General features: G+C 46.1%; 1 protein-coding gene across 1 annotated transcript in view; it reads right to left on the minus strand.

The window, feature by feature from the left end:
* The window catches only part of KIF5C (kinesin family member 5C), a 612,753-nt gene that overhangs the window by 464,980 nt on the left and 132,511 nt on the right, over positions 1 to 15,262 (minus strand). Inside the window, exon 2 of the mRNA XM_078681761.1 lies at positions 3,384 to 3,474. Within this exon, the coding sequence (XP_078537887.1) occupies positions 3,384 to 3,474 (91 nt within the window). The remainder of the gene's footprint in view (positions 1 to 3,383; positions 3,475 to 15,262) is intronic.

Raw genomic sequence — 15,262 nt, forward strand, 5'->3', positions numbered from 1 at the left:
GGGCAATCACGTGATATCCTTGCCTTTTAACCTTGGTTCCATGTGCAGTGCAAAATTGCTTACCAGTAATCTTCAAACTCATGTGAGGCACTGCCACAGTTCCTTTAACACAGCAGAGGCCCCAACAGCAGATTTTGCCTTTGCAATCTCGGGCCACTCGAGCCGAGACTGAAACTTAGCTTCAGAAATGGCAAATCGAACCAATTGCTCAAGATATCGGAGGAAGATTTTAAAACACTGCTGGTTTCTGCAAATTTAATGAACAAACTTGTCCAAATTTCTAACACTTCGACGGTGCTAGAGATCATAGTGAACTGCCCTACATACAACCAGAATATATTCTGCGCATCCACTATAGAAGGCAATTGGATCTATGAAGGAAACACCAAAATATAAAATGTTGGTTAACTTAGCGAAGGTGCTAAAATATTTTGCGTCAACAGCCATGCAAAATCATGTTGCAGCATAGGCACTCTTCCCCCAAAAAACACAGCTATTTTCAGAGACTCTTAGCGCACAGAAAAATGCCCAATGTTTTGTTTGTGTGGTCTGATGTCTTCTTTCTTATAGTGCCTGCTCCATTATACATTTATATTGACCAATACTGTGTTACAGGGCTAATTCCCACATGAAAGGGGCGACTGTAAAAATATAAACACATTAAAATCATCACCAAAGACCAAGGAGAACCAGAATGTTTTTTTAAAAAAGAGGCACATAATTCATCACAAGAGGTGCCCAGTTTCAAAGCCTCTTTTTTGCAGAGCGCACCACCTTATGTATTACACAAACTATTTTACTCTGGGGCTTAGCAAACACAATTATAATAAGAGCATACCTGAATTTTCTTGCCGTATAATTTAGTCAACCCTGCTGATAATTTGGCCCACGAGTGCCACATAATTCCAGGGTACTCAATGAAGGTTTAATCGATAACATTAAGTGGCCCAAAATGTCAATATTCAATTGGATCTAGGGCTCAGGATGCATCATCACTTATCTGAGGCCTAAAACTGCTTCATTACTTGTGTACAAAGGAGTGTATTCATTTTAGCCAGATTTGCATTTAAGTGCGTAGTACAGTATTTTCAGTCTGAACTCTGAAAATACATTTGAGTGGTTTGTCTTTTGCTGAGCAGGCACTTCTCATAATGCCCTTCTTCAGAGTAATCGAGAGACGGTCTAAATGGAACTCTTCCTAAATATCTCCGATTTATCTCCTTTCCTTACTCTTTTCTTAGGCAGCCTTAATTCAAACTGCTCCCGATTTGTGGTAGACCGCCCTCAGTTGTGGATGACCAGTGCTTAGAGGGTGTTCAGTCCATTGAGTGATCATTACAAAGTGTTTAAATTCAATATTTGATCAGTGCAAGAAGAATGCTCACCGCAGGGCTCATCAGATGGTTTTCTGCCACCGAGGCCCAGATAACCAGTGCTTTGGTCAATTCTGATGTGTGCTAACTCTTGTTGCCATACGTATTTGAATTATAAGCACAGCAGTTGTTACCACTGGCCCTACCCATGTTTTTCCACATGTACATTTCAGCAGTTAAATCTACCATAATCAAGTAGGGGGAAAGTAAGGGTGTGATAGAATACCTAAACAAGTCCAGGACACTCATAATTGGGCCCCATAGAGAGAGAATTACTTGGATGCAGCTTGTATCAACCATCTTATTGGACGTGGCAGAAACATCAACAGAACTAGCAGTGGCCGGTTTAGAAGGACGAAGGGGCAGAGTCCACACCTTTTGGACAGACACTCTTTATTTTCAGGTCTGACAGCCAGGAGCTAGCCATGCGCAGGCTCATAGCTGCCTGAGCGGAACTGTTCTGGGCTGAGGATGTCACAGCTCCTGTGGGCGTGACCTCCTCACCTCCTACTCGAGCCCCTGACGAGGGGGAGCACCAGCGATAGCCTCGTTCCTGGGCGCTTCAGTTTTAAGCCTTGAAGTGCCCTGGGCAGAGTGTCTATCACCGACACCTCTCAGAGAGTGGGGTCAGCAGTCTCTCTGACCCCATCCTATTCTGTAACGAGGTAAGAGCGGCTGCCTCTCCTCATTGGCGGACCTTAGATTCTAACCCTCCTGGCACCTCCGAGGCTTTCCTCCCCGAGAGCTGCAGCAGGTAAGTGTTGTGTTTTGATTGACTTATTGGTGCATGCATGTATGTGTATTCATGAGTGAGAGTTGTGGATGGATGTGTGGGCACGTGTCTGCATGTGAATGAATAGGTGAAGTGGGCACGTGTGTGTGGGGGGGCCTCCTGCCCCCCTCTAAGATGTACTTACCGGTCCCCACTGAGCAGCACTAAAGAGAGTTCATCTGAAATAATGACAATTTAAATAACGTTCTCTACAGGAAAGCTGCTACTGTGTTTTTTGTTGTTCTAATGGAATATGTGACCAGGACAGCGACTCATTAGCACAACCTCCCCGCACATGTTTCAAAACACCAGCGCACAAACACAACAAAAGGTCGAGCAGCATTAGGAGGCGGGTTTCGTTACTGCCAGGCACAGCGTTGATTGATTCTTAAACTAAGCACACGCCGTATATTTAGAAAGCAAATTGACTGCACAAACCATTCTGCTAGGAATTAACCGAGCGCTGTAGGAATGATGGCTTGTAACCATGGCGCTCGATTCCCCCGGGATGGCGGGGCCTGTCAGAGCGCAGGAAACCTGCAGGCCGCTCCCTTTGTGGCCTTGAAAAGTGGTCATCTCATTACCGAACGACAAAGCCCAGGAGCTCGGAGCCAGGGGCGCGCGGGAGTTACAGACTGCATGGTAATTACATGCCTGTTAATGACGTTTCTGTGGGCGACGCACGAGGACAGCCCTAACTGCATGTTTATGTATACCGTTTCTTCAAACCCATAGGTACTAAACATAAAACGTTACAGAATGCTCAATCGGATTCTTTTTGAACCAATACCTTTCGGGGATGACGTCACAAAGTGGGTGGTGGTAGCATTAATGAACAACCGATTGCTTCATATCGACCTTGAGGTATTTTTCATTCAGTTTAATATATTCATAAATTATTAAATAGCTTCTATTAGTTATTATCTGGGCACATGTTCACTCCTCCCTGTCAAGGGCCTGGAATTTTGTAATATGAATTCTACAAGTACCAGGATGAACTATGACCCGCATCAAATTGATGAAAGACGTGCAGAAATCTCCCCCAAGAGCACTTTTTCTGGCTCCTCGTTTTCTTCCTAATTGTTCGGGTCAAACTGCACCTGAGCAAATGTAAGTTGCGCAGACACCAGCACCCACTCTTGCACTTTGTTACACACTAATTATTCCAGTTTGGGGTCGTTTTTGAAATGCATAAATACAACTTTGGTACTTACAAAAAGGGAAAAGAACCAGCTTACCTTTAACAATTTGCTTGGCGCACGCATTATAAACTTGCTCCTGGGCTGTGTTGGGTGGTAACACTCTGTCAAAGACATATGGCTTGCTTTGCTAAAAATAAAAAAATTAAAATAATTAGGCTTTAGAGAATGATGCACAAAGGATTCAATTATAAATATGACATATGCCATGCAGTAATTAAGGTCATGCGATTTTATTCACCACTCTGAGTACACATTTAATAGGGGAGACTCACATTTCGAAATAATGTACTGTCATTTCTGTAATTTATTTATTTGTTACCGGCACAGGCTGACTTCAGAAGGGCTTATAAAAGAACATCACATCACTAGCAACCTCTAACAAATACATATAAGCCACTCGTGACGTCATAGAATTTTAATACAAATTTCAGCCTGTTCATTACTGATTTAGCGCACATTTTGCTCTTTCACTTAGAACGTGAAACCCAGCTCCTTCACTCCCCATCCCCCATATTATCGCCAAGTACTAGCATGATGATGAACTGGATTGGCTGCCCAAGGGAGATTGCTCAGAAGGTGCAGGATGTGTCCACTGGAGAAAGTCACTGCAGAGGCCGTTCAGAGGGAGCAGCAGGCGCACAGAGCGTGGAAAACGTACAGGTAAGATGGTTGACAATATACAAAACCTCTTCGAAACCAAGGGCAGGATTTACTAAGCCTTTGCACTGCCCTTGCTTCATGCAAGGTGACGCACAACTTAAGCGAGATTTATTAGGCCAAGCAAAGCCACCTTGACTGGCTCTGCATGGCTTAGTAAATCCAGAGTAACTCAAGATAGCACAAATGGCTGCCTTGCGTTACATCAGTGCTTAATTTGAGCCGGTGGTTTCCAATGCTCGGCACCGGCACTTAATTAGCAACACCGGTGCCTATGACAACCTGCCACAAGGTGGCGCTGTCTGACTAATTTAGAAATGACCACACCAACAGTTAATTATTAATTCAACATTCAATAAAAATTACTATTACCTGCCACCCAAGCCATTATTATAGTTTTGGGGGCCTGAAATAGTCTGAATTGTCACACTTGTAGGAGTGTGATGGTTAGTAGTTGTGTTGTACTATCATTATCAGCGCTGGAAGGGGCAGTGGGTGGCAATCTGCAGTGGCGTCCTGTCGAGAGCCATAGCACATATTGTTTTTTAAAAATTAAGCACTGGTTACACAGCGTCGGAAGACATTCCATGGGAGGAGCCTGGGAGTTCCGATGCATCCACCCATGTCTTTTTGACATAATCCCAGATTTACTAAGGTCAGTAAACCTGGGATTGCGTCAAAATGGTACGCCTTTCCAAGTGAGGCGTAAAGAGGAGAAATGGCTTTATTTCTCCTCATTATTTCCTCTTTGGGTCCTTTTTGTGCAGGAAGGTGCCCCTACATGCACAAAAAACATCCTGCCTGTAATGCAGACACCCTTGCACCATGGGTGCCTGCATTGATGCTAAGCAGCACTTTGCACCCCAGCGTAGGGAGAGAGCAGAAATGTGTAATATCTTAGTAGATATGCGCATTCCTGATCTCTTTGTCACGCAGCGCAGCAAGTTGTCTTGCTGCATTGTGTTGCGTGACAATTTGATAATCTAGACCAACTCTATTCTCAGAGCAGGCAGTGCTGGAACTTGAAAATAACCAAGGTGAGAAATGGCAGCTAATTGCAAATTCTGGGTTCTCCAAACCCCATCAGGCATATGGAGATTTAAAAGATGTGTTTGTCTCCCTAGAGCTCTTTCCAAATCCTCAAACTGAGGATACAAAATGAGTCTCTGCCCATGCTACAACTTGAGTTTCCTTTTGAACACTGTGCGCTTGTAGGTGTGTGATGGGTAGTAGTTGTGTTATTACTATCATTAGCAGCGCTGGCTGGGGCAATGCTGTAGTGCCCTCCTGACGAGAGCCCTAGCACTTATTTTTTTTACAAATTAAGCACTGGTTACACTGTGTGGGAAGACATTCCATGAGTGGAGCATGGGCGTTCCCATGCATCTACTCATGTATTTGTGACAACTTGATGTTTCATTTTGAACACTGTGCACTGGGTGGTATACTTGGAGGATCAGTGTAGGGCACTGTATTGGTTAGTTGCTCTCACCCTTATATTACAGGGAATAAAATACCTCAAACTGCACATCAAACGGAGAGTTGTGTGGCCATATAAAGGCACTTCGCCTATGACCCCTTGCTGTTCTCTGTTCACAGAACTCCTCAGTGACATTAGCTAGCCTTATGATGTATGTTTGTGGGTAATTTATCCTACATACATTCTTCACCTGTTTTTCAACGATATTTGGAGCACACCAATTATCACAATCCAATTAGAAAATATCCAGCAAAAGAACACAACAATAATCTATTGGGCTCTTGATGACCTTGGGTGTAGAGGAGACACTGGCGCTCATAGTAATCTCACTTGTTATATTCTCCTGAATACAGTTGCTTCAGGTGCTTCCAAACCATATAAGAGAAGAGAACACCCCACTTCCCACATACAATCCTGGGATTGAATATTTCAACAATGTTTGGAGCACACCAATTATCACAATCCAATTAGGAAATATCCAGCAAAAGAACACAACAATAATCCATTGAGCTCTCAATAATCTTTTTTTTTCTTTTTATTTCATCAACTCCAATCCCTTAAACTAACGCGTTTCGCCGTGGTTAGGATAACCAACTGGCTTCCCAGGGCTCCAGAGTTCTAGTCTAGAGTTCCTCAAAGAAGGTGTATTATCACCCGCGAGTCTAGAATAAGTCAGAACATCCTGTAGAAAAATGGATTTATATCCGTTGCCTGTACTCAGGTGCGGAGGATCATATATTCAAGAAATTTGGCATGTGCAGAGTGGAATTGTGAACAGGCGGCGGTGTGGAGATATACTTTGGGATACCGAGAGTTGTAGATAGCGGGTAATTTGGATTTAATAAAACACCTGGCAGAATATATACGGTTGGGTCATACAACATAGCTGCACCACGCCATAGAGATAAGATTGTAAGTATAAAAAAAGGACATGCCCTGGTGTGTGTGGCATGTCCTAATAGTGAATTACAGCCATTTTTTTCACTATTGCAAGGCTACCTGTTCTCAATAGGCAGAATGGGCAGTTAGATTATTACATTTTATAATCCTAACTGACTCAGGGAACATGGTAGAAATTAGAGTTTAGTATGCCTGAACTCAGAATGATAAAATGCATCTTACAGTGAAGTTGGTTTTAACATTCTGTGTTTGAAAATACCACTTTTAGAAAGTAGGTATTTTCTTGTCTAACTATCCAGGCCTGCCTCTGCTAGGTTGTGTATTCCTTGTCTGGAGTTTGAGTGACATGGCTGGGGGATTCCAGGAGACAGGGTGAGTCCGCCCAGTGGTGAATAGAGAGATCTGCATCTAGATGGGAGGGAGGAGTTGCACCTGGGACCTGAATAGGACTGTGCCTGCCCCCCACAATGTTGGCTCCACCTCCTGTGGTGCGGCTGATGTCTCTGCCCTGCACTGTGAAAGAAGTGAAGGAATGATGTCAACAAAGTGCTCCAGGGCTGTGCTTTCCCTCCACAGTGCTGGCTCCACCTCCTGTGTGTCCGATGTTTCTGCCCTGCACTGTGAAAGGAAAGAAGGAGTCTTGTAAACAGAGTGCTCCAGAACTGGTTTGGGCTGGGAAAAGGCCCCTCTGCCCTCAGAGGACAAAGGATTTGGGGTATAAGTATTGGGACCCTGATCCCAAGAAATTAGATCACTTTTGGACTACAAGAAGAAACCTTTGCTGACGAGAGGAACCTGAAGAAACTGAGGAGAGACGATCCCTAAGCTGAAGTGCTGCTTGGGGGATTGACCTGTAGTTGTTGCCTGACTGCCAAAGAAAGGAGAAATAACTTTGTGTGCTTTATTTTCAACTTGTGAAGGATCTCCAAAGGCTTGGAACAGAGCTTGCCTCCTGCTGAAGTCTCCTGGTCAACAGATTTCAAATCCCAGCTCCCCAGAGTTCTTTGGAAGTGCCTGCTACTGTTTTGAGGCCTTCTGAGGGACTGAGTGGGACCAGCCAGAAGGGCTGCGTCACCAGTGCATGACCATGGTGACAGCACTTCTGTCCTGGGTGATCTTCGCGCACTGTCTCATGGACAGGGCTCGGGAGATCTGCGCCAGGCACTCTGTCACACGACACATGAGTTATGTGTCACTCTCGGGGGGAGAATATGTGCTCCCAAGGAAGTCCTGGGTTGCCTGGCAAGTGTTCAACCACAGGGTTTGGTCCCTGGGTTGGGAAGCAAGGTTCAGGTGTTGTCTGACCAGGAGAAAGGGGCAACTGTAATCAGTGTCCTGACCGAGGTAGCTTTTAGGGGTACCACCCGTGTTGGGAGGGTGCAGTGCTCTGGAAGGGGGTGCAGAGGGAGGGAGTCCTCACCTCTGACCCCAGTTCAACTGGAGGGTTTAGACCCTAGGTTGGAGGACCAGGTTCAAGGTGTCCCACCTGACCTGGAAGCCCAGTTGCAGGATAGAACCCCTGAACTGGTGGGCGAATTGTGCAGCACACCTGCCCCAGGTGCTCTGACAATTCTGGAAGGGGGTATTGCTACAGGTGGGAAGGTACAGAGCCCCAAGGAGGAGGACCGGGTATGGGAGAGCCCACCCCAGTCTCTGGTCCAGCCGCCGGGTAAGGCCTAAAGATGGTGGATCAGTGCCAGGATATCATACCTGACCTGACAGGAGGGAGAGTGAACAAAGGGTGCCAAGCACCTGGGGCTACTGCCCCCCCTCTCTCGGACGCCACAGAGGTTTGAGAGCCCTGAGAGGCACTGGGAGAATTTTCCAGTACCCTGATGGATTACATCTCACTTAAAACGATTTCAGTCTCGAACTTCCTCCTCCTAGGGGATTTTAACCTACACTTTCTGGATCCCGCGGACAATGCCGCATCCAACCTACTGGCTGACCTGAACACTGCCGATTTCCACCTCCAAAATACTAAAGCCACCCACGAGAAAGGCCATCTCCTGGATCCTATTCTCACCAACATTAAGAACATAAAGACCCTGGACCCAACCCCTTTGCCTTGGACAGACCATATGCTGATCCCTATGCACTGGTCAATCAATCCCACCACTGTCACTAAACAGAAAACGAGGATACGCACCAGACGATGGTATAAGCTAGTACCAGAGGAATGGGAATCCATGCTGCGGGAAACCATGAGTCCCCTGCCCACGGACCCCAACTCCGCTGACAGAGAATTTAACGACTGGCTAGTTCTTCCCCTAGACAGTCTCGTTCCCCTTAACAGTACCCTAAGACACGTCAAACGGACCACTCCCGCTCCCTGGTACACACCCGCTCTCAACACCCTCAAGAAAGAGTGCAAAAAGTCCGAACGTTCTTGGAGGAGAAACAAATCGACACCGGAGAAAAGTGCGTACCAGTCATCCATGAAAGCATACAAACGAGCCCTCCGCGACGCAAAAAGTGCCTTTTATGAGGAAAAAATAAAGGGTTCCTCTTGCTCAGCTAAGGAGACATTCTCCATCCTTAAAGAGCTCCTCCATGTCCCTGACCCCCCTCAAACACCCATGGACCCCAAAGCAGCGGAGGAAAAATGCGTAAAGCTGGCCGTCTTCTTTGACGAAAAAATCAAAAGAATCATCACCTCCCTTCCTGTCACTAAACCTGACATCATAATAAAATCCAAGGAGCCATTGCCGACACCCAATAAGCCACATCTAGCGGCTCTCGGCCCAGTCACAGAAGAGGAAGTGATGGCCGCACTCATTTCAATCAAGAGCGGAGCCCCCAGTGACCCAGTGCCTGTACGGTTCGTCAAAACCATCTCTCAGGCCATAGTTCCTCAATTGACAGCCCTTATTAACACCTCACTGGCACTGGGAGAAGTCCCCTCGAACTGGAAAGAGGCTATCGTCAAAGGACTCCTTAAAAAACCATCGCTAGATCCTGCCGACCTATCCAATTATAGACCCATCTCACTCCTCCCTTGGATAGGCAAGGTGGCAGAAAAATTAGCAAATAAAAAATTATCACACTTTCTGGAGTCAAACCATCTCCTCAATGACTCCCAGACGGGCTTCAGACCAGGTCAGGGCACGGACACCGCCCTCCTGGCAGCAGTAGAAAAGACCAGGGAAATTATCGATACAGGAGGATCAGTGGCAGTGGTCCTCCTGGACCTGAGTGCGGCCTTCGACACGGTCAGTCACCAGGTCCTGACTCACCGTCTCGATAATATCGGGGTGAAAGACAGGGCACTAAAATGGCTCTCATCCTTTCTCTCCCGACGCTCCTTCCAAGTATGGGAAGGTGAAAGCCGCTCCCCCTCCATTCCCCTCCAGTGTGGCGTGCCTCAGGGCTCATCCCTGAGCCCCACGCTGTTTAACGTGTATATGGCCCCACTGGAGGAACTAGTGTCACCTTTTGGAGTATCTATAGTCAGCTACGCCGACGACACTCAGTTGGTGGTAACGCTCTCCCACCCCAGGCTAGAGCCCTCCAATCTCCACGACTGTCTAGCCAGTGTACATCAGTGGATGAGCAACTCTGCCTTGAAACTAAACGGCTCCAAGACAGAGATCCTGCTCCTAGGGCATAACACCACGAGCCTCCCCCCGAACATCTGGCCCGCCTGCATGGGTGAACCCCCCACCCCCAAGACTGAGGTCAAGAGTCTCGGAGTATGGCTAGAGACTGATCTCTCCTTTAGGACTGAGGTTCCGTAAAAATTATTATGATGTTCTGGGCATTGCCGAATATGGACGAGTTTGGTATCTACGAACCGCAAATGATGAGTTCGGCAAGTGTGCGAATTTTCGCTACACTACCTGCCAGGGTTCGCCTAATATTACGTGTTCTTCATCTGAACCCTCGGGTTCCATTTTAGATACGGCATCCATCTTGTTTCTTGCCCTCACGTAGTCAGCGAGCAGGTAACTGTTCGCCCCTTGACCCTCTAGTTCCCAAGCCTTGCGGAAGACGCATATTCCTTTCATGCGTCTTTATGGCCGGAGGAATGACACAGCAAAGGCAGATGGCTCAGCTTGAGGGTAATCTGGCCGTGCCGGCCTATTGTGACAGCCGTGCAGGCGATGGGATCCAACTCTTTGATCCTACGATCATGCTTCCTATATTACCCCCACACTCTTTTCTCTACACGTGTCTGACTTCCTTGCAGCTGCTCTTGTCTCTTCTTCTTTGTCATTTACAAACTCTAATGGGTGTGCCTAATGGTGGGAAGATGTACTTTTACAGTTGGGAACCGGCATGGCTATTGTAATTATGTTCCGGGATTCTGAACACATGAAAGCGACCCTTTTGAAGTCTACTGTGGGAACTGAATTGTAATCTTTTGTCCACATGTTATGCAATGGCAACATTCTGTATAAAAGAGAGCGACCTACAATACAATTTGAAGCAGACTCGCAGAACCTACATGTTCATGTACTTCTTATGACTCCTGTTTCCCTGCAGTAATAAAAGCTGATCTTTGACGCCGAAGGAAGTGTCCCGTGTCTCTGTAGTTTGTGCGCCGAAACAGGTATCCCATGAAGGTTATAGGTGTTGTTCCCTGGCACCGCTGGTACTGTTAAAAGTCCAGTCCTTCAGTTGGCGCCCAACGTGGGGCGACTTCAGCGGTACCGGTCCAAAGCCTGATGATCGTGAGGAACTTCGTGTGAAATCTCCGAGGGAAGGTGCACCCCGCTTCATCGATCCTGTTGTCGAAATAAGTGGCCCGAAGTTTTTCCCTGCGAAGATTCCCGCCTCCTGACGGCTGCGACGGACCGATGCCCTGACTGTCGACCTGTCTTCGACGCCCGGCGCAGACCTTATGTACAAGCGAGACGATAGACGGGCCTTCCTGGTGACGCCATTGAAGTTCTGAGTTAAGTATTTTGTGGGTCGCTCCCAGTCCTTAGTGGTTGTTCTAGCTTCTTGAAAGCTTTGTTGTTAGCCTTTAAGGCTTTGTTGTAATAGCTCACCGAGCTTTGTAATAGCCTCCTCAGGCTTTGTGGTTAGCTCTCCGAGCTTTGTGATAGCCTTAAGGCTTTGTTGTATTGCATGGTTCCATTGCATTTGTGGTTCTTAGTATTGGTCCTTAGTATTATTTGACAGTTGCAATTGCCAAAAACCGAGGGTTTTGACTTACACGAGGTTTTTTTTTTTTTGGTTTTTTTTTACTTCGGTAATCCTTGAAGTTTGATACTAGGTTAGTGTGCACGATGCCTAGCCATAGTGGTTTGTTTCGTATTTTCAAATGTTGCGCAATGGATTCCCGGTTGGAGGACTCGTGTCCGATACCTCCAGTTGGAACTCCGATACATGATCTTTATAGTCGACATGGGGTGGGTCCTATAATCTATAATGATTACTGGGTCCGCTATACAAAGAAAGACAGTGACCTTAGATGGCCACCACATGGAACTTTTGAACTTTCGATTTTAGATAATCTTGAGGCTAAATTATTTTTAAAGAAAGCTAGGCCAGCTATGTTTGATTCCTTTCGGATATGGCGTAAAGAGGCCAAGCAGAAAGAAATCAAACAACTTAAAAAGGATCAGAAGCAAGGGTTCGTTCCTATAATGCAAGCTATACGAGAATGTAAACAGGACAAAGAAGAAAAGGAAATGGAAATCTCTACTAGATTGCATCATATGAAAATAGATAAATGTTACCCAGCTTTACCGAATAATTTAGAAAAGAAAGAAGAAGATTTGAAGGAGGATTCCTTGTTATCATATTTAATGAAATCACCACCTCCTTACGTACAGGGTGCTACTGCTCCTGTAGCTCCTCCTGTAGTACCTCCTGTTGCTCCCCTTGTTGCTCCAGCGGCTGCGGGTCAGCCCGCTGTTAACCCTACGTTTGTTCCACCACCTGTCCTTGTTCCTACTGCTCCTGTACCTGTACCTTCACAGACTGTTGTTTCTGCTACTCCGACTACCTTGTCCGTTCCTACTATGCCTTCCTTCACCTCCAGTGTTGTTGCCCCTGTTTTTCTTTCTCCTTCTGTTCGTAAGCGTGTTCCTAACTCTGTTGCTACCCTTTATTCACCTCTTTCTGGTCCATTATTTTCGTCTGATTCATCTGAAACTCCTCAGAGACTGAGTCAGATCCCTAGTGGTAGGGAGAAAGAGACGTTAATAACCATGGCACATAGGTGGATGAAACATCCTGCTAATTACACTCCACGTGTAGTCTTTGATACATTTTCTCAGTTTAATGAGCCTACGCAGAGATTCGTGTTTGAGGAGATGTGTAACTTTTTGAGGGAAGAATGGTATAATGATGATGTAGATAATGTACCATCCGACATAATTGAACTTCAGAGTCACTTTTCGAACGGTATGATTATAGGAGACGATGTACGACGTGCCGTGGAACGCTTATTAGCGTTTAGATCCACAGCACATTCTCGGGTATCAGTAGATGATACCACCGAGAATTGGAAAGCGGTTCCTGGTCAATATCCCATGAGAGAGGTTCCGCCACTGTGAGTGCCTGGTGATCCTAATGCAAACCCTGTGGTTCTACCACATTTTCGAAGGGTATGGATACATCTTACATGGAAACGATCGGAAGTTTTGCAAGTGAAGCAATCCTTACCTGATCCGCGTAAAAACCCGGCTGGTTATTATAAAGAGTTATCACAACTGGTGGAAGCTTCTATTATGAACCTTGCCGATATCGACATGTTGTTTGGCAATGTTGTACCGCAACCAGTTTGGGCTAAAATTCGTCAAGCCAATCACGCAGTTGAATTCGGCGGTGATTGGGCTGCACTGCTAGCGGCTGATGCATTACAAGTTGGTGGGGCTAAGCCCGACCAGCTAATCTTAGACTTGCCGCAGAAAATCATTACGCTCATGAAAACTATCATGCCAGCGATGAAGGTGAACTGGGATAAGTTATCAGCTTGTAAGCAAAAGAAAGACGAGAGTGTCTCGGATTTCTTTACAAGGTTTGAGGAAGCGTTTGTCGACCACAGCGGCCAGGACATGGGCGCTGAGGGAGGACAGCGGTTATTCGTTGACAAGTTCGTATCGAATTTGCTGCCTGAGCTATGCAACAAATTAAAGAATTCAGAGAGTGCGTGGGCAGTTTCAACCCCTGCGCAAATACTAGCAACAGCCCAATATTATGAGAATAGGGAGAAGGAAGAAAGTGATCGTGTAGAGAAGAAAACGAAGGAGCTCAAGACGAAGGTTTTGTTACAGCAAGCATACCCTCCACGATCAAACCAAACTGATTCACAACAGCAGTATCGACCACGAGCACAGCCCAATAGGACACAGCCACAGCCGCGTTCTGACAATTTTGATTATAGATTTTCCCTTGGGTATAATCAGTGCGCATATTGTAAGAAAGAGGGACACCTAAAATATGATTGTCTTGCCTTACGGGATCGCCTAAATGGTGTGTCAGCACGAGGAAATCGTGGTAGTGGTCCCCAACAGGCATCACGAGGTAGAGGTCGTGGTTCATCCCACAATCAGAGTGATCGTTATCAAAATCAATCAGATGCAAATAATTGTTTTGACCAGCGAAATGCAGGGTCAGTCCGATCTGCACAGTATAATGTGGACGATTATTACGTAGAGCATGAGACTGTTGTAAATGACCATTACTAGGACAGCCAACGACAAAGAGAGGGAGTAGTGTCAGTTCCGGTCGATCAGAGTGGGCCTTACGTTGCAGTGGCTACATCGGGTGTAGTTGAGCCTTTTCTGTTAGACACTGGTGCGACGAAAAGTTCCATCATGCATTCGAAACTCCCTGGCGCACCTTTGTCTGGCTTAACGAACGTTTCCGTTGGATTCTCTGGCGCTCCTGTTAGCAACCCAGTCTCTAGTCCTTTGCCTCTTATGATTGGTCCTCGTGAGCTAACGGCTCCACTGATTCTATCTACAGGTTGTGGTGAAAATCTTTTGGGCCTGGATTTGTTGAAACGATTATATGCAACATTGTATTGTTCCCCCGAAGGAGTGGAGCTTACATTGGGACAGAGAGTGATCTCTCCAATGTATTTATCAGTCGACAAATTCCCACCGGAATTGAGTTCCCTCCCTGCGTCCTTATGGGCCACAGGTCCTAATGATGTAGGCTTGTTAGACATTCCACCCTATGTGATTCAATTGAAACCAAATGCGCGATTACCACGTTTACCTCAATATCGTATTTCTCTTGAGGGCGAACGAGCGCTGTTAGCAATCGTTCATGATCTCATTGGAATGGGTGTTGTTGAAGAAACTCGTGGAAATGTGTGTAATAGCCCTGTATTACCAATTTTGAAACGAACTGACCCAACTAAAGCTCCTGTGTATCGTTTCGTAATAGACTTAAGAGAAGTAAACAAAATAGTGGTTCCACAATTTCCTGTAGTTCCCGACATTACGGCTTTACTAACAATGATTCCGGCATCTGCCTCCTGGTTCACAGTGATCGATCTAAAGAATGCTTTCTTTAGCATCCCAATTGCAGAGGAAAGCAGAGACCTATTCGGATTCTCATTAGGTGGTCGCAGTTTTAGGTTAAAACGCGCTCCACAGGGCTACTGTGAGAGTCCGTCAATCTACAGCCAAGCACTTAAAGGTCAACTTGATGCCTTTGTATTACCTAAAGGTGCAGCTTTGATTCAATACGTTGATGATCTTTTAGTGGCAGCTGATACAGAAGCTCTTTGCAAAACGGCTACAGTATCATTGTTACACTATTTACATAACTTACACCACAAGGTATCGCCTTCAAAGCTACAGTATTGTTGTCAAGAAGTTACCTATCTAGGTCACTTATTGTCAAGAGAAGGGAGAAGGTTGACCCCAGAGAGAATTGCAGCGATTTCCCGGATGACTGTGCCAAAAACCCA

The sequence above is a fragment of the Lissotriton helveticus genome, chromosome 3_1 (genome assembly GCF_964261635.1).
Source record: "Lissotriton helveticus chromosome 3_1, aLisHel1.1, whole genome shotgun sequence".
Lineage (NCBI taxonomy): Eukaryota > Metazoa > Chordata > Amphibia > Caudata > Salamandridae > Lissotriton > Lissotriton helveticus.